Source organism: Vitis riparia, chromosome 9, assembly GCF_004353265.1.
Source record: "Vitis riparia cultivar Riparia Gloire de Montpellier isolate 1030 chromosome 9, EGFV_Vit.rip_1.0, whole genome shotgun sequence".
Taxonomy (NCBI): domain Eukaryota; kingdom Viridiplantae; phylum Streptophyta; class Magnoliopsida; order Vitales; family Vitaceae; genus Vitis; species Vitis riparia.
This window is the reverse complement of record NC_048439.1, coordinates 7,872,241-7,892,282: the sequence shown is the minus strand read 5'-3', so window position 1 is coordinate 7,892,282 and position 20,042 is coordinate 7,872,241. Positions and strand designations below refer to the sequence as shown.

General features: G+C 30.1%; 1 protein-coding gene across 1 annotated transcript; it reads left to right on the top strand.

The window, feature by feature from the left end:
- The first annotated feature begins 6,874 nt into the window (after positions 1 to 6,874).
- LOC117922190 lies at positions 6,875 to 19,856 on the top strand. Its single transcript, XM_034840234.1, has 9 exons — positions 6,875 to 7,141; positions 11,031 to 11,108; positions 11,945 to 12,012; positions 12,111 to 12,251; positions 12,934 to 12,975; positions 14,918 to 15,054; positions 15,902 to 16,012; positions 16,128 to 16,265; positions 19,762 to 19,856. Exons 2-8 carry the CDS (start codon positions 11,032 to 11,034, stop codon positions 16,254 to 16,256), a joined length of 705 nt encoding a protein of 234 aa, XP_034696125.1. The 5' UTR covers positions 6,875 to 7,141; position 11,031; the 3' UTR covers positions 16,257 to 16,265; positions 19,762 to 19,856.
- Positions 19,857 to 20,042: the final 186 nt, after the last annotated feature.

Here is a 20,042-nt window from a genome sequence, read left to right as displayed (position 1 = left end):
GTATGCATAATATATATAATAATCATGAAATTTATCACATGTTTTACACATTGTCTCCTCATATTCAAAATCGAACACATTGCTCTCCAAACTTCTTAAATACTGGTATTTTTTATTTTGAATCACATTGCTCTTCAACTTTCATAAATGTCAGCACTTTTTGTTGAAAGGTGTTAGTTTCAATGCACGAAAATGTCATGTATTGTGCACTTAACTATATAAGTAAGGATAGATTTGTAAATTCAATTGCCCAAAAACCCTAAATAAAGCCCTCCCTCATTCTTCATCCCAAAACCCTAGCCCTAAAAGCCCCAAATACCTAATGCAAACATTGATGGGCTAAGGGTTTGATTTAAATGGTAAATTTCTTTTTTCCTTACAATGTTTTGCTTCAGTATTTTCTTATATGACTAAGAAAATATAAAGGAAAACGTTGTTTTTTCCTTTATATTTCCTCCTCGTTTAATTGATTTCCTTTTCTCCCCACATTTTGACAATGGAAATTGTATTTTCTCCCCACATTTTGACAATGGAAATTGTATTTTCTTTTTCATTTTCACATGGGTATTGATTCTTAGGAGTGTTGGAAATTTTAGGTTTGTCTCTAAGTTGAAACCAATGAAGCAGTGAAAAAATGAATGAAGTAGTGAAGAACGAAGAAGAGGGAGAGCTTTGGGCTTTTAAGTGATTGAATTTACAAATGTCATTACCTATTCAGTCACCCAACACATGATATTTCTATCTATTGAAATTAACATTGTCCAACAAGAAAGGTAGAGTGCTAGTAAGCTTAGAATGTAATGTGTTTGATTTTAAATCTCAAGGTAATGTGCAAAACACATAATAGATTGAGGGGTAAGATGTATTAAACCTTAATAATAAATGTAGAAACCTAGTTAAATATTTAACCATTATAAATCATAATAAATAAAATTTTAAAAATATCACATTGATTCGGTTTTTGTTGATTATGAGATAAGAAAATTAAAAATCTAAAATCCAAAATTAAATTGATAAAGTTGGTTTTCAAAATTCTTATACTGAATTGACTTCTATAATTGTTGAAAATCAGATTAATTTAATTAGTTTTAGTTGGATGGGTTTAATAAAAAATATATAAATATAAAATTTTAAGAGTTCTTTTCAACCTAAAAATAAATAACCTTTTGATATGGTTGAATAGAATTTTCAAATTGAAATCTTACACTTTTTTCTGAAAAAATATATAAGGAAAAAAAATTATTCACTTAAATTTTTTAAAAATTAAAATAAAAATAATTATAGAATATAGTCTTCATACACAAAATCAACCCACGTGGTAAAAATTTCTTTCTACCAAGGCAGAAAATTTCAAACATCTTCTAGAGACCGAGAATCTTATAAAGACCTCAAATTTTTTAAATACGCACCCGTAAAGCTCCACGTGTCCCACAACTCTCTGTGTCAATTGAATGGAGGATTGATTCTGTGAGGCGTCTAATTATCAGTTTCTGCCACGTGTGACTAGGTTTCTGCTACGTGTACCTTAATCATCACGATATGGCATCATGAAATAATTCAGCAGTCTAGATGTCGTTTTAGTATTAATGCGTGAACATTAAAATATCAAATCCTAGTAATCAACATCATGTCTTGTCAAGATTCTAATCTCAGCCAACTACCCATACCATGATAATGAAATTTAGTGGCAAAAATAAATTAGTTTAGAAAGCTATGGTGCTTTCTTGTCAATCATCCCATCTAGGGTTGGAATTGTCTCCTAACGCTTTGGGGTATTTCTGTATTTAGTACGCAATGACGTAAATAGAAATGGAGAAGTTGATTTATTGGTCTCCTTCTCTTCTATTTCGAATATGATTTTTGAAAAATCATTTTTATTTTAAAACAATTTTATTTTTATTTTTTTATATCCATATATTAATTAATTTTGGTAATATTATTTCTAATTACCTAAAAATATTTTTATAAATATTATCCATGAGCATATCTTAATTATAAATATAAAAAAGAGTATCATCCGTATTACATATTTGAAATGTATAAACTCTCGGTATAATTTGAATGCGTTCAACTGACCTAATCCAATTCCAACCTAATATATGAGTGAGTTTGAACGATTATTTCCAATACTCGGGTTTGTATTAAGTTTTTTCAATTTAAACTCAAATTGGATTAAATTTGAATCATTCGAATTTAACTCAAACTTGATTTAATGTTTTATAATATTTATAATATATATTATTATATAATATTATTTTATTTTATTTTATATATTTTTTTTAAATATCAAATTATATTATATCATATACTTTTTCAAAATTTTAGAAAATATATAAAATTTATGTTTTTTTAGTTATCTTGAACTTTTGAGTGATTTACTATTTAAATTTTTATATAAAAATATAGAAATTTTTTTTAAAAAAATATTATAAATGAATTTTAAATTATGTAACCTTGGATTAATTCAAATTCAACCGGATTAACCCAAATATAACTTGATTAATATGAACTTAAAGAAATGAGTTTAGTTTGGACTTGAGTTGAGTGCCTTGAATTATAAGTTGGGTTAAATTGAATTCAAGTTGATTATTTCTTATAATGCTTTTGATAATGATTTTATGAAGTATTTATATCATTTCTAATACTTGAAAATTTTTATTTTTCAAGTATTAGAAATATTAGAAACACTTTCTAAAATTACTGTCAAACACATTCTTAGTTTCGGATGGAGTTCGGATTAATGATTATCTCAATCATTGTTGAAAATGTTTTTAGTAGAATACGTTACAATTGATTTTTCTATATTGTAATTTTCCTACACAATAATTGATTTTCTAACACTATAAGTATTTTTTCAGATTTTTAAAAATATTTCCTAAATTTTATTAAACACTTAAAAATACATTTGACAATGATTTTAGTAAATATTTTTAATTAAAAAAATGTTATTAAAAAAAATATTAGGTATTTGACAAAATTTAAGAAACACTTTCAAATTTTTTCAAAATTTTAGAAAAATATATAAAATTTATGTTTTTTTAGTTATCTTGAACTTTTGAGTGATTTACTATTTAAATTTTTATATAAAAATATAGAAAAAAGTTTTTTTTAAATATTATAAATAAATTTTAAATTATGTAACCTTTGATTAATTCAAATTCAACCTAATTAACCCAAATATAACTCGATTAACCTGAACTTAAAGAAATGAGTTTAGTTTTGTCTTGAGTTGAGTGTCTCGAATTATAAGTTGAGTTAAATTGAATTCAAGTTTATTGTTTCTTAGAGTGCATCTAACAATGATTTTATAAAGTGTTTATATTATTTATAATATTTAAAAATTTTTATTTTTTAAGTATTAGAATTATTAGAAATACTTTCTAAAATTATTGTCAAACACATTCTTAGTTTTGGTGAGGTTAAGATTAATGATTATCTCAATCATTATTGAAAGTGTTTTTAGTAGAATACATTGCAACTGATTTTTCTACATTGTAATTTTCCTACACAGTTGATTTTCTAACACTACAAATAATTTTTTAGATTTTTAAAAATGTTTTCTAAATGTTATTAAACACTTAAAGATACATTTGATAATGATTTATCAAGCGTTTTTAATTAAAAAATGTTATTAAAAATATATTAGATATTTGATAAAATTTAAGAAGCGCTTTCAAAAATTTTTTTTAAACATTTTTTAGAATAAAAAATACTCTTTAAAATCACTATCTAATGAACTCTAAATTACCTTCTGTCCCTCCTAAATTTTCTTTCAATACTTTTTCCTCGGGTAAGAAAATATGATAAATTAACTTTTTTTTTTGCGAACATTAAGGGGATTGCAATGAGACAAGGTTATAATTAGACGCAATTATAGTGGCAAATATGCATTATTGTTATGTAATCATTCCCTACAAAAATAATTGAAAATTAGACATTATACCAGAGATTATTGAAGACAAGTTCTTTGTTTTTCTTCTCAACGAGAATGATTGTAACTCGGAAAAATGGAGCATCACGAAAAATGGATTTTTGTTTGGATACTATACCTGATACTTTTCCTGCGGCCTACATTTTGCAGCTACGGAAATCAGCCCCCAGCTGGAAATTCACTTTCAAGGAATTTGGACCGAACACGACCCTATCATTGTTGATTTTTTCCTTATCATAAATATATGTCCACCTCTTCATCATCAATCATCCATTAAAAAAAACCGAAAAGTCTGGATAAAATAATAATAATTGAACAATCATGGAAAAGACACAGCATGAAGGTTCACAACTGACTTAATTTTTTTTTCTTTTTTCGTACCATAATATTAGTGCTTTTAAGTTCAATTATTTTATTATTTGTCTTTAGCATGTAAATTTTCAGTCCGTTGAAATTAAAATAAACAAATAAATAATTGAATGATTTTTAAGTTCAATTATTTTATTATTTGTCTTTAGCATGTAAATTTTCAGTCCGTTGAAATTAAAATAAACAAATAAATAATTAAATGAGCAAAGGGATCCGTGGGATTCTCACGATTTTAAAGCGCATTAATATAATTATGGGAAATCCATACTTATATAACGTTATAAACTTTCTCTCCTATCCGATGTGGGACATCACAAACACCCTCTCTAATAAGATATAATATTATGATATCTTACATTATATATAAGAGAAAGTTATTAAAGTTACGTATGTATAAATTCCTTTTAATCTTATAGATACATTTTAAAACAGTAAGAACTCTTTTGGATTTAAAGCGGATAATGTTTATATGATACGACATTAATTATTTTCGGCCGAATGCATGTATTAAAATCCGAGATGGTAATATTTTTTGTTTTTTAAGAGGTAAAGAAGTATATATTTTTTTGGGAGAATTATGTTTTATGGGTAGATGGCCTCCCAAATTAACAAAAGGTCTATATAACTCTTCAAATTGAGTTGAAGGATATGAAATAGTAACGGATAAATATACCTTTAAGAATACATATAAAATATTTTATAAAATTAAGTTAAATAATTTTTTTCAATAATTTTTTTTTCAAAAATACTAAATTAAATAAAAGTGGTTTTCAAAAATATTAAATTAAATAAAACTATTTTAAGAAAATATTAAATTAAATTATTTTTTAAATATTAAATTAAATAAATTTATTTAAAAAAAATATTAAATTAAATAAAAGTATTTTTAAAAAATATTAAATTACATAAAAGTATTTTTTTAAAATATTAAATTAAATCAAAAATATTTTTTAAAAATATTAAATTAAATAAAAGTATTTTTCAAAAATATTATTATTTTTTTTCTCAAAATCAACAAAGGGCATTTTTGAAAATACTGAAGGATAATATCCTTCAACTCAATTTCCATACTTTTATTGAGTCTTAAGCTTAATTTAAAGAGTTACACAGACCTTTTGTTAATTTGGGGCCATCTACCCCTAAAACATAATTCTCCCTTATTTTTTTTTCTCTAAGTTATGGTTAGATCGGGTGATTGGACATAGCAACTAAGCAAGGATGGTGCCCAATTTTGAAAGAGAACCACTCATCAAGCATCAACCACTCAGCATCTGCCTAAAATCCGGGCATCCGATGGGCATTTGGGTATATTCCAAAAGATTATGCCGGGAATGTTGTGATATCCCATAAGTGGAAAAACCTTTTCATCTAGAATATAATATTGTATGCGTATCAGCTTTTCTTCCCCAAATGTTTTGACATTAGAGAAGCATTACAAATAATATTCGAATTACTATTTATATGAAATTATTATTTTCGGATGAGAGAACGTGTTGTTCCAATTCAAATATTAAAGTTTAAAATTGTTTTTTTTAAATAATTTTAAAATTGAAAATTTTCATAAAAATTGTTTCAAAGAAAATAATTTTAATATAATTTAAATATACTCTAGAAAAAAATAATTTGTATACAAATCTTAAAATTTAAAATTATTTTTTTAAAAGATAATTTCATAATTTTGTTATATGATAATCAGAGTAAAGATATTTTGAATGTATTCGATTTAATTTTAATGAAAAATTATTTTGAAATGGATATGATAAAGTTTTGTTGAAAAATTTGAATGTATTAATATTTTGAACTCAAAAGTTTTTATGAAAATAAGTATATGTCATATTTTCCTATTTATAAGTATGATTGAAAATATTTGATCCATTAAACTATATTAATGTTCGTTATTGGGTTTTGAACTCATTCCCTTTTGTTGATAATCTTTCAGGTAAACCTCAGTTTGAACGAGAAGTGACCGTTATGAGGGAAATTTGGTTTTATTAAGACATTTGTTTAAATTTTCTTTATTTTGAACATTATTTAGATGTTAAAACTTAATTCTCATTTGAATTATTTTGAGTTTGAAGTTATTTGGACAATAACACTTTGATTGATGTATTAGTTTTTTTTTTTTATATAGATATTTAGAGATTTTAGAATTTTATCATACTACTCTGAATAAGAATTTGGTAATTGGTAAATTTTCAGTTACAATATAAATGTTTGTATTATTTCCATTTTAAGCCTTTGGGCTTGATGTGTGAAATAACTGTCATTTGGAATGGGTTTTGGGCCGTGACATTAGTACTCCAATTGAAAAATTCAAAAACATTTTTTCACAAATACCCTTATTCAATTAACTAATCACAAATCTATCCTTACTCAACTAAACAATCCAATGCAGTGTGGCCCAATTCAAAAGACTCTGTAACCTAACAAACCATCAGACCATCTAGGCCTAAGAATTAAAACCCAACAACCAATCAAAAGGTACTCATCTGGCCCAAAAATATCCTAAGCCCAATAAACCCAAAATAAGTATACTATCATCTTCATATCAGAGGTACCATCGTCGGGGAGAAGCTGGGCAAAACTTGCGTCTCTCTGTTTTACAGGCTGGCCACACCAGTCCAGTCATGGCGGCAGCTCTCATGAACACGAGTTCCTTCCACCTCTTGACAAGGTTTCTCAATTCACGAGTTCAGACTTCCTTGCTAAGCAGAGATGGGTAAAAACCCTAGGTTACATAGAGGTCCAAGTTTCCCATCTGCTCTCTCAAACAAGCAAGTTCCATCTACCGATTCAGTCTACGTCGATTTCAGATACGTTCCAATCAATCTTCGACTTCAGGTACATCTGCCGATTCAGTCTCTTTTTTTTTTTGGCAAAAAAGAAAGAAATTTGGGAGAATTGTTGATTGTTTTCCATTTGAGATCTAAATTGTTGTGGGATTTCCTAAATTGTTGTGGCTATGTTTCTTATGTTGTGCAATTTCCTAAATTATTGTAGCTTCCAGCAAAAGAAATCGATAGATTTTGTTTTTTTCTTAATATTTCTCAAATCGTAATGACATCTTTATCGTTTGATTTTTGGATGTATCAGTTTGTAGTTTCCATGTTATTGATTGTTTCATATTGCAATTTACCTAAAATGTTGATTTTTTTTTGGAATGATTTCTCCATTATTCTTCCCTGTCACTTCCTTCATGTTACCATAAAATTTCTTTCCATTTATCATGAGCAAACATTTTTTGCCATGAAGTATGTATTTGGACGGATTCAGAACTTGGGAAATGGTGAAAAACAAATGCTTGTTAAAGCCGACACGAAGGTTTTAAGATGGAGGAATTCTATGAGGAGGAAATTAGGAGTAACATTGAGGAATACCCGCATTTGAAAAAACATGGAACAGCTCCAGTGAATATTAATAAAGGAATTACTTTCGGGTGAGTGTTCATTGGTATAAAAGGTGAAAATGAGTTTAGATCATCACAGTGAGAAGTTGCTGTACATGTGTTAACAAATTCTATGTAGCCTATATACACTGTACTAATAGAATGGTATGCAGTACTTAGCCCCAAATAATTGCAACAAACTCTTCTTGTGATAGTTTTGATTAATGTTTATTTTCCTCCGCTCAAACGTAAATTCCTGAACAAATTAGATAGTGCCATTGAGTGAATGAACATAGTAAAACTAAATTGATCATCGAATTGAAATGGTGACTGGTCCATTCTTTTTTGGTCATTCTGTTGGTTGAGTCTTTGGTTCTGAATATAAAATTTTAACTTCCATGCGAATCTGTTTGTTGATTCTGGATTTAATTTCCCATATTGCTTTCACCTATCTAATGCATCTCAAGACCAAAGGTATCATCATTATGTTGTTAGTTAGTAACAATACATATTTCTGCTCATGGCCTTGTTTTTTTTGTCATTTTTGGTAAAAAATAACTTAATTTTGTCCTTCACCTAATTATTGATACCTATTAGAAAAGGTCACCATTTTAACATATACTTAATCAATTTGAATTAAACTGTCTGGAAAAACAGATGGTTGAAAAGTAAGAAAATGTTAACAAACCGATATTCTTTAAGTATTTTCAGTTGGGTTCGTTTAACAATCATGGAGGTTGAGAAAAGGTCATCATTAGAAAGCTAAGACTCTTAAAGGAACCCAACTTCCCATGATTGTCTTTTTCTCAACCTCCAATAATTGTACTGAAATATAAATATCTAAAATAGTAGAACTTTGTTCAATCAGTTGCGACAGGGATAGGAAAACCATTAAGGAAAGTAGAGGGACATGCTTTTAGCCAACTTTATCAAACTAATTTACAAAAAAGAAAAAAAATGAATAAATAAATCCTAATTGACAAATAGGTAGATATATTGTAAAACATCTAGCAAAAGAAGTGCAATTATGATACGTGACTTTCTGATAGTAAAGGAGAATGAGCACCATTTACAGCATGGATGGCATCCCTTTGAATGTCCTTTACCGCTTCCCACTATCTTTATTGCAATACACCTGTATATATTGCTGGATGTTATGCAAAAGATTTTGAATCCACATAGACCAACTTTGGTCCATCCCCTATTTTTCCCATTATACCAAGCAATTTTGAGTGTTGTCCATAGTCAGCTGGAAATTGCTAAAATTCATCCACTGCAGTTTAGGTATATGAAAATAATTTATCAATTTGCTCATGTTTGATAAAATGTACAAGTGTCATAAGTGAAACTGAATCCCAAGGGAGGGAAAAAGGGTCTTTGAAAATGTTGTGCTTCTTTTGCATTAGTGTCCAGAAGTTGGATTCGACCTTCATGATTTGTGGAAATTAGAATATATTGGTTCATATTTGTTCTTTTCCTGCAAGGTTATATATATATACACCATACCTCTGACTCTGCAAAGAGTGATCTGCAGCATACCTTAAATATCTCCTAGACTCAAGATATGACCTTTGGAGCCAATAGGAACACCCTCCAGTCTCTACTGGAGCTTATTGATGGCTATATCTATATAATGATGGATAATATTACTATTCGAATCTTCAAGTATGTATTTTTGTAGCCATTTGATGTGAGAAGTTATAGGTCAATTGATAGTTTTATATGAATTTTTATTATTATTATCCCCCTCTTCTTACTAACGCCCACTCCAATCACTTTTCATTAAACCTGATTTCTCAAAAGAATTTGTGGCATAAGTTGATTCTAGTGCTGATATAAACTACGTACAAGAAGGATTAATTCCTACTGTATACTTTGAAAAGACTTTTCAAGGTGCTGTAAGTGCAAATACTAAACCTTTACAAATAGATTATAAAATTTCAAATGTTCATATTTGCAATAAAAAATGTTTGTTTCAAGACTTCTCTTTTACTCGTCAATGAGATGAATAAAGAGATAATCTTAGGAACCCCCTTTCTTGCTCTACTCTATCCTTTTAGAGTAGATGAAGAAGGTCTCAAAACTGTTTACAAAGACCAAGAGATTTGCTTCAAATTTATTAGTTCTTTAAGAATGAAAGAATTGAATGTATATATATATTGTTCCAAGTTTCAACAATCCCAAGACCAAAATACTATGAACATAAAAAAGAAACTATAGGCATGCACATTTGGAACTACATATTTGTATGACCATATATATATATCTATTGGTCAAAAGGGGGAAGATCAACTATTATTAAAAACATTCTCTCAACTCTTCTTGTATACTTCATGCTCTTATTTGTTATTCAAGAGGGATTTTCTACAAGAAGATCACCTAGAAGGGAAGAAGATTCATTTGGTGAGTTGGTTGACAGTGTGCTTGAATAAAAAGGTTGGAGGGCTAGGCATTATAAAGCTTGCTACTTTAAATAAAGTCTTGTTAGGTAAGCGGTTGTGGAGATTTGTTAATGAGAAAGACAGGTTGTGGAGGAAGGTCGTCAAAGGAAAGTTTGGAGAGATAGAAGGGGATTGGGTTGCTCAAGAGGTAAGGGGGTGGAATTAAATGCGATGGGAGGAGATCAATCTTCAAACCACCATTTTTGTTGGAAATAGTCAGAGGACAAAGTTTTAGTTGGATAGGTGGGTCAAAAAGTGTTCCTTGGAAAGAGCATTTCTTCTTTCTATAGTCTTGCTTCAGCCAAATTTGCAAGAGTGGAGGAATTTTGCTGATTAAGGGGGGTCAGAGTCACTGGAATCTTTATTTTAAAAAGCATTTTTAGGAATAGGGGCCTGGAGGCAGTTGATAGGCTTATGAGGAGTACTATTCTGTAAATTTGATTGAGGGAAGGGAACATACTTTCTTGTGAAGGAAGGGTAAGAAGAGAGATTTCAAGTGAAACGTCCTGTGTACTTTGGTGTGCCTTTTTGGCGCTTTATTAGTATTGTTTGCATTTACCTATCAAAAAGAAAAAAGAAAAAGAAAAAAAGAAGAGATTCCAAGTGAACTCTTTCTACAATTTGATGTGCTTAGAAAATCATTCTCTTTTTCCCTGAAAGAGGAGGTGTGGGGTTTATGTGCCCCTTTGAGAACTTGTTTCTTTGCTTGGGAAGTAGGGTGGAAGAAAATTTTAATAATAGACCAAATAATGACAAGGGGACTTTTGTCCTGGAAGCTTTTTATAGAGGGTAAATATGGGGAAGTTGAAGGGAGGTGGTGTTCTAGGGAAGCGATTGATAGATATGGGGTTAGGCTTTAGATGCTTCATCTCAATGTTGCTTTTTTCATTCAAATGTTTTGCAGAATGGAAGATGAAGAATGCAATTTGCTAATAGAACCAAGGCAGAGGATTGTGCAGGAATTTTCAGATTTTATGACAAGGTAATATATTTTTTTGAATGTAAAAACATATGTAGAGCCCTGCTACTATTTGATAATTGTTTGAGGTTGCCTTTGATTTATAATTATTGATATAAGATATTGGGTCGGCAATTTTGTCTTCTAAAGAAGGGTTTGTCCAAAAATATTTATTGTTTCTGCTTAGAAGATCCATATATGAGGATAATTGAACATATATCAAATATACTCTGCCAACTTGCTTTATGCACTGCCACACCTCTAAACAACCACCTGATGGGTTTAAATTAGCCCTTAAAGAAAAAATTGCTCCATGCTTGAAGCTATGTGGCATGGTAATAGCCATGATTGTAACATTTGTTGCAAATATTAGGAATTGGAGAAAGCAAATAATTGCTCATGCTTGAGCCTTTGGCATGATATAGCATGATTGAACACTTCTTTTTTTGATAGACAATACTATGATTGAACACGTTATTGTGAATATGAAAAATATAAATAAAAAATGAAATGCATCTGAGTTTGCATCTAAATGAACCCCCAGTATGCACAATGTTGGCTCATATGAGGTAACTGACATGGGTTTATTTCAACATGCCATGTAAAAGTTATAGAAGATGTTCCTTTTTTTTTTCCTTCTAAAAATTTCATTTAAAAAGCCGAGTTTCATGTCTTTATACCCTATTTCAAGTTTCAATTTGTAATATGGCTTATACAACAACAATTATAGCTAACATACTTGGTAACCATAAAAAAAAAAAAAAAAAAAAAAATGAAAAAAAAAAAAAAAAGCTTGGTATTTTCATTGAAATGGATGTTTAACTTTATTGTTATTTGCTATAATGGTGCTACCATTGCAGGGTTGCAGAGTTTGAGGAGTTGGCAGCTGTGGGAAGTAGGCTACTTATTGGTTTTCAGCAAGGGCTGGGTGAGTGTTTGAACATATTTTATCATTTGCTTTAAGTGTTGGCATGTGGTTCTTTGCCTTATTCTTATTAACACAGCTTTTCCAATTTTCTTGTGCAGAGTTTCTTCGACGTCCTCCAATAAACAAGACATCAGAATTGGTTGAGAAAATCATTAAATCCAATGAAACTAAAAGGGTTAAATCATATGTTGAAGCTGGATGTATCAACTCTCATGACAGAACACAAAACATAAGCAAGTGTAAGTGCAGTTGTCAATCTATTATTCTGAATTCTTGATCAAATAGTTTCTAAGCATTAGAGATCTGCCATTTGTGGAAGTTTTTCTTAAGTTCCTAGAAATATTTGGATCAAAGAATAATCTCCCTCTCTCTCTCTTTATCTATATATATATTAACAAATTCCTTTCCACATGTGTGCTAGATGCGACAGATTCTTCTTTTGTTTTCTAGAAATACTTCCATCACATTAAGCATTTATTCTTCTTGTGATACAGTACAGGGTTGATGTTTTAGTCCCCTGTTAAACTGTTTTAACTGTGATACTGGTAATAATAACTTCTAGTCAGTATATCACCTGCTTTAACCAACATTCTTCTATGCTTTTATTCTAAATATAAGGCAATTGACAACTAAAATGATATTTCCCTTTTGATTATTCCATAGGGTTTGTTGGTTTTGAACTTTCTCTCCCACAAGTTACAACTATAAATTTTATGCTGCACATGGTCTATATTTAATCAGTTTAGTATCCAAGAAAACACATGGATTCTTTTCTTGCTTGCTATGTTATTTTTTTTAATGGATTTTAGTTATGCATTATTTTGCACCCAAACTTTTCCATTTTGCTTTCCCTACAAGTTGTTGGTTTGACTTCAATGTGTGTGTGTGTATTTGGTTTTTTTTCTTAATGTGTCTACACAGTACATACATGCCAACTTGGACTGCAGGACCATTTAAGTAAAGGTGACATCCTTCTCCACTTTTCCTGTTATTTGCTGATAGTTTTCTTGATAAATCAAAATGTAACTTATCAGAAGGGTAATGAAACAGTGGAACTTAAGTAAAGGTGCCCGTAATGCATTTAGTGTTATATCAGGAATTTCATATTTGCTGAAACAATGGGCATCCTCCTTGAGTGGCATTTGTATATTTACAAACACTTTTGGCACTGTATGGTCTGTGTTGCATATTTTGATAATTTATGTGCTAAGATTTCATTCTTATCAAAAAAAAAAAAAAGTGCTAAGATTTCATGCTTCATATATTCTTGCCAACTAGTACATGATTTTCCCCCTTATTTTCAGGAATGTTCAAAAGTATATATATATAAAAAAGAATTCCGATACTCTGCTATTAAGCATTCAATCAGTCAACAGGGCATTGGAAAAGGAAGGGTCTCTCAGACACATGCACACCTTTACAGGATGGGGGATGAAATGCAAGTTTTATCTTTGGTGTGTTGGAAAACTAGGGTTCTCAAAACCTTGGTGCTACCTACAGGAGAGCAACCAATTCCGATCACCAATTCAAAATAAGAAGCAATTAAGCAAATCAAACACAAGGCTTTTCTGGAAAACCCCCTTTGGAAACTGGTTGGGGGTAAAACCATGGCTTAAAGGGCCACAGGGAATCTTCACCTACTTACTTGATCAGTGAGCCTCACAATCTACCCAAGGAACTTACTCTCATTTGCACTAGTATCCTTTACGCATTCTCTGTGGCATGATTGTTGATCTAGGAAGATCCACTTCTAATCTTTCTCTGAACATTAGCGTTTAGCCCCCTTGATCATTTGAGAAGTTCAACTTTCTCAGAAAAGATGAGGACAGACACTTGTGAATGAAATCAGGTGAAAGACTAGGTTTATTTAACGTAAGATGCAGTCTTGAGAAATGTTTTAAAAACTGAGGAGTGAAGAGTAAAAAGATCTCACAGTGAAAAATATGGCTCTCTTTATTAGGGTATTCTCTATGACTAATCTAAAAAAAATATTAGAAACCCAGTTAGAGTAAAGGTTTTAAAAAGATCTTGGGCTTGCCTAATAAAAACTAAATTTTTAAATAAAATTGCTTAAGGACTGACCAGTTGACATCAAATCCAAGTGCACATCTGCTTAAGGACCATGGGTGGCTCTTAGGAACTGATTGATTGTCCTGAGAAACAAAATGTAATGATTGATTGTCTAAAATCTACTCTTTGCCATTTTTCAAATTAAAAAACATGTTCAAATGCAGTTTTTGCAGACCAAAAATTGTTTGATGTTGAAATATATCATTGAGTGAAAATCCCAATCTCGCTCCCCTTAACATTACCATGAAAGCTACATAAACAAGAATGTAAAATATTGTGTTCACGTATCCAACTTAATCTCTGGGAAGTATGTGAGAATTGAACTTAATGACACAGACTGGAAGCCAACAAACTGTGAACTCTGACAGGGTATGTATCTCAAATAGCAATAGCTAAGTATTGGAGCAATTTCTTGGTGTAGGTTGCATATATTACCCATTGACAAGGATACGTGAATTGCACTTCATATTCTGTTTTAGATAACATTTTATGAGAGAATAAAATATATAAAGCATGCTAGTGATAAAAAGGGCAATGTTGTAGGTTATGTTAATTCTTGATTAAATTTGGTTGGGTAGAACAGTTTGTAGTTTTCCTTTTGGGGAAGATAATGATTGGATGCAACTGTTGGTTTCTTTATGCAAGTTTCTTACCTCTTTGTTTGGGCTTTGGGTTGTGCATGAAAATCTTCTGGGCATGTCTATTAATACAATGTAATATCTAAATCTACCTTGTTATATTTATGTTTTTGGAGGATATTTTGCTTGGCAACTTTCTGGAACTGCTTCTTTCTCATCATTGAAAGTGTTTATTTGATTTACTTTCTGTTTTCCAGCCAAATGCATACTCAGTGAAATAGAAAGCCTGATAGATGATGTAGTTGGAGGAATGCAAACTACAAATGAAAATCTATCAGACTTGCAGGATAGGTATTTTGACAAGTGGGATCAACAAGAACCTGCTTATGACAAGGTGGTGGCTCCTTTATGTTATCTGAATTTTCTGTGTGAATACATGCACATCTGTTTTCCCTTAGTAATTTAGATATAATGGCATTTGTGTCAAAAATTTCAAAGCATTTTGATTTTGACCTTTTCTCAAAATTTATGTACTTAGTTGTTTGTTTTTCAGAATTGATTGTTATTCTAACTCAAGGGAAAAGTTAAATGCAGTGTTTGATTACGTAGGTCAGATGTAATTGGGCCTAGTTTCAACAATGATTCTTAAACATACATATATATATGGGAAAACTCTGAATTACCTTCAACAAATTAAAGGCTCAATAGTTATCTTTCCTTTGCTTCCCTTGCTTGTTTCAAGTTACCTCGGTTTCATCTCATGATTCTTATATATATATATACATATTTATGATATGGGGAAACTCTAGATTACCCACAACAAATTAAAGGCTCAATAGTTTCCTTTCCTCTGCTTCCCCTGCTTTTTTCAAGTTACCTTGGTTTCATCTCATGATTCTTAAGTTTCCAATTTCAAGCCAAGATTCAACTCAGCTTCTATCGGAATTGTTTTTGGTTAGAGTCCCAAATTCTTGGCTGAATCTCCATACACAACTTTTATCCTTTATCGCCTATTTGGCCATCTGAATTAGTTGTTAAATTCTGTATTCCCTGCTGGGTTTGAAGTAATGGCTAAGATGTTTTTGTCTGAATGCTCAACTAATTCCACCCAGGATCTCATCCCACATTCAAATTTGTTCAAGATAGGTAAATTTTAAACCATGCTTGGTTCTTGGTTTCTATTTGTGTATGCAATGATAGTTTAAACTCCAGACTGCTTATGAAAATTCTTCTTTCTTCAGGGAGAAATAGCATCAACTCATGCTTCTCATCTTAAAAAACATGAAGCAACTGATTATGCTGCCATGATGGGTATAATTTTCAGTATGGTGAAGCAAGATCATGTAATGCAGGTAATGAGCTTCCCGCTGTTTCATATTTCTGATCGGAAATAACATTACGCTATGTTCATTGACTATGATGTTAGTTCTCATATGATCCTTGAATATTGTCATGACTTTGTTGCAGGAAAGGATTGTTTCTTCTCTGAATCTTAAATCATCAACAGGTGAATTGGAGAGCTATTGCCTGTTGTGGTCTTTGCGCCCTTTCATAAACGATGAAATCATGCACCAAGCCTGGAAGCTTCTTCCCTGATTGTCACAGGTTTTTATTCAATTGTTAACATATCTTTAACAGTTAAAGTTTTAGTTTATGAATAGTTATTTATATTAAATTAGTAAATAATAATTTATTTCATAACTTTAAAATATATAACTTTTGAAATTTATTTTAAAACATGAGTTATGTTCTATAGACTATAAACTAATACGAATTGATAGTAATTTATGGGAACTTGAATTGTCTGTGGGCTTGGCGTGGGTTAGGAATTTATCAACCCAATGTTGGGTTAAGTTCTCTATGGGTTGAACATATAGAGAGGTAGGTTTGATATAGATTAACCTTCTAATATGTCTAACTCATCGAAATTGTACCCGCTAGGTAGCCCAATTGGTTTGGACAACAATTGAGATATGTTGGCCTAGTAAACATTAAGATGTGTTGTCCTAATAATGATACATAGTTCTGACTTCGAATCCTGTCATTGATGGTACCTTGAATTTACCCTGGTTGTTGCAGAGAGTCAGTAAAAAAAATGTCATCCAAATTGTATCCCTAATTTCATAATGATTTTTTTTTTAAAAAAATCATTTAGTATGAGATATCTTTTGTCATTCTATTATATGATAAGAGGTGATTGAATATAAAAAAAATATGATCCCTGTTTATCAAATACAAAATTATTTTAGTATCCGCTCATCACTACAACAAGCATTTTAAAAAAAGGTGAACATATTTAACTTTAAATCATTTTTATGTGTTAATCCACTCACATATTTTAAAATTATAAAAAAATATTTTAGAGTTATCTATAATTTATAAAACCTACTTTGTTTTTAAAATCTTGATATTTCATATCTTTTTATGTGGAGAAAGGGATGACAATGGAGTGAACTTTTTTAAGTACTCGTCTTGCCTCTAATGGCTCGGGTTTGAAATTTAAATAAACGGGTTTAGGATGGGTTTGAGAATTTTTTTTTTTAAAATTTGGGTGAGTTTTGATGGGTTTGGGTATTGTTTTGTCCAGTTTCGATTCAATTATATATAAAATTTATTTTAAAAATAAATTAAATTAAATTTTATTTTTCTATTTTTAATAATAATTAAAAAAAATATTTTTCAATAAAATAAGTTATAAAAAATTGTAATATTTTAGTTATTTATATAATATATTTATTTTAATATAATTCGCATGTCCCACCCGCTTAATTTATTTAATGGTGGATATGAGAATTATTTTTAATAAACGGGATGGAATCCGCCCCATTGTCATCCTTATGATACATAAGCATTTTTGGATCTTTTCAAAAGAGTTCCTTGTTTTAGGCAATCAACCAAGGACAAAATGTTTGTTCCATATTTTTGAACATACACAAGGCCGATACCAAAAAGAGTTGACGTTTTAAATTTTAAGACAATGAGTCCAACCAAACTCCACGTCATACACGTGAAGCACTTAAATAAAAACAAGAAGCAGATTTGAATTCTCCTTTCTCCCCACATTCGGGATTTGGAATCATAGGTACATGGGGTTGTTGACCACCCTCCTACCTATATTTTTTTTCTTCAACTATTTTGAATATAATTTATCATCAAGAGCTACTTTTCCGGTGAAGATACCATTAAATCAATTGGTGTCACCAAAAGGGTACCATTAATAAAAAAAATATCATTAATCATATATAACTCAGGTTTTATTAAATTGTACATACAATCAATTGATTAACGTATGTCATGTATTGCTCGAATTTTATTATTTTATACTAAAGTTTATTTTTATATTTGATGTCGGCTTTTATACTTTAATATCATTTATTTGTATAAATCAATTTTTATTTTATTTTAATTTCATTTACTTGTATAAATCAATTCGAAGCGTTTTTTTCCTTTTAAATATGATTTTTAATCTACCTTATCTTAATTTATCCTCATTTTTCATACCCATGACACGTGTTTAAAACAAAATTTTAATACTAATATGTATTAAATTTTAAAGGAAACTGTTGTAGACATTTAGGGATTAAGAATTTTTTCTTTCCATATATTTATGAGATTTGGATTAAGTGATGATTGGATAAAGATGTCTAAAAACGACACTATAAATTAACATTTATGAATCAATTGCATTTAAATCATGATAAAAGTCAGCACGTGTCTCTTTCCCAATACATAATGATTAAGGTGTGTTTGGTCGACTATCATCTACACATATTATTATAATAATCTAATGGATATAGAATTTTGGGTTCCTATTTGATTCGAATTTTAGGCTCTATTTTTTAAAACCATTCTTAAAAAATAATTTTTTAAAATTCTTATCATGTTATAAAATGAAAGTTTCTTCAAGAACCTAAAATTTTCTTAACATATTTTTTTTATATTTAAAAAAATATTTGTATATATAATGTTTTATTTGTAATTATTCTTTATATTTATATAATTATTATTTTTAAATAACCCTACTAAAATAAGTAAAAACAATGGAAACACTCTATTTTCTAGTTGTAGGACCTTATTATCATTTATTTTATTTTTATTATAAGGTTCAATTATTTTAGGAATTGCTCTCAAATTAAGTAAGATGAAGTGTAGATATATATTTCCTTTTTTATTTTTTATTTTTAAATATATATAAAAAATTAAGGTAACCTAGTTGGCAAGGGAGAGCGTTGGAAATATGATTTAGTAATTGACATATGATTTAGAGTTTGAATCCTGCTACTAATAATATCCTGAATTTACCCTATAAAATTCCTATAACTTGATATTATAAATTTTTTTATTTTTAAAATAAACTATAAATAAAGGAAACTGTTTTAGGGATATTCATTTATAATCTTTTTTTGCCCTTTATGAAAAAGATCGATTATGAGTCAGCACATCATCTCCAATCCAATGAAATAAAATTGCTAACCTGCACTAGCATCTACCTGATCACTACTCCAAAACTTTGCAAACCTCCCATAGTGTAGTCGCGATGTTGACTTTTAGTTTAAAACGAAAAGGCGTCAGTGTAAAACCAGCTACTCGCTTTTCCTAATTGACACGTTAGTAACGCTTTTTAAGTTAAGGCGCCACGTTATCGGATACGGGAATTGTACTTTATAGACAGCGAGTATAAATATATTTGTACTCTATAGATTGTAGCTGTCCTCTCACTTTAGCTCCCGAAACTCTCGTGCTATTTAACGCCGCTGAGTCAGAGTCAATCCTCAACTACCGCTGAGTTAGCAAATTGGAAGCCTCCGCGTGGCAAATGTCCAGATTTTACCACGTGGCAGGATATAGGCAAGGGACACATGATAGGAATGGCCCGCCATTTAAAAATATGTAGAACACCCATCTGATTCTTGTATGTTTTGTACAAGTTTCTTAAGATTGATTATAAGCCGTCGAAAAATAAAATACATCATCAACCATGAAAATGATCCAATCAAACTACTAATCTACTAAAAACTATTTTATTCTATGATCCCTACAATATGTTGGTCTTGATCATCAAAATAGTAAACAAATTTGTTTTCATTCAAATCTGTTGTAGCAAGGCCGGAGAACTCGACCGCAGAGGAACTTTTCTCCGGCGATATTCACAAGATCTTGGGGTTAGCAGCAAGCCAAGATGTCCGGAAAACGATAGCGACATCTTCTATAGAAAGACGAATATGCCCTTGAACGTCGTGCCCCGATCACTTGATCATGAGCCGTCCATCAGAAAAGGAACCCACTCAGGTGCTGACGTGGACGGCCCATAGTCAATTTCAAACCAAGGTTTTTGGATTACGCCAATTTCCTAATCAGATAAACGATAAACCCTGTTTACAT

What these genes read in the sequence shown, in the direction of transcription:
- LOC117922190 (XM_034840234.1), top strand. Translation starts at nt 11,032, where the DNA reads ATGGAAGATGAAGAATGCAATTTGCTAATAGAACCAAGGCAGAGGATT. An exon ending in TTTTCAGATTTTATGACAAG is followed by an intron (nt 11,109 to 11,944) that starts GTAATATATTTT and finishes CTACCATTGCAG; the next exon opens with GGTTGCAGAGTTTGAGGAGT. An exon ending in AACACAAAACATAAGCAAGT is followed by an intron (nt 12,252 to 12,933) that starts GTAAGTGCAGTT and finishes GTGTCTACACAG; the next exon opens with TACATACATGCCAACTTGGA.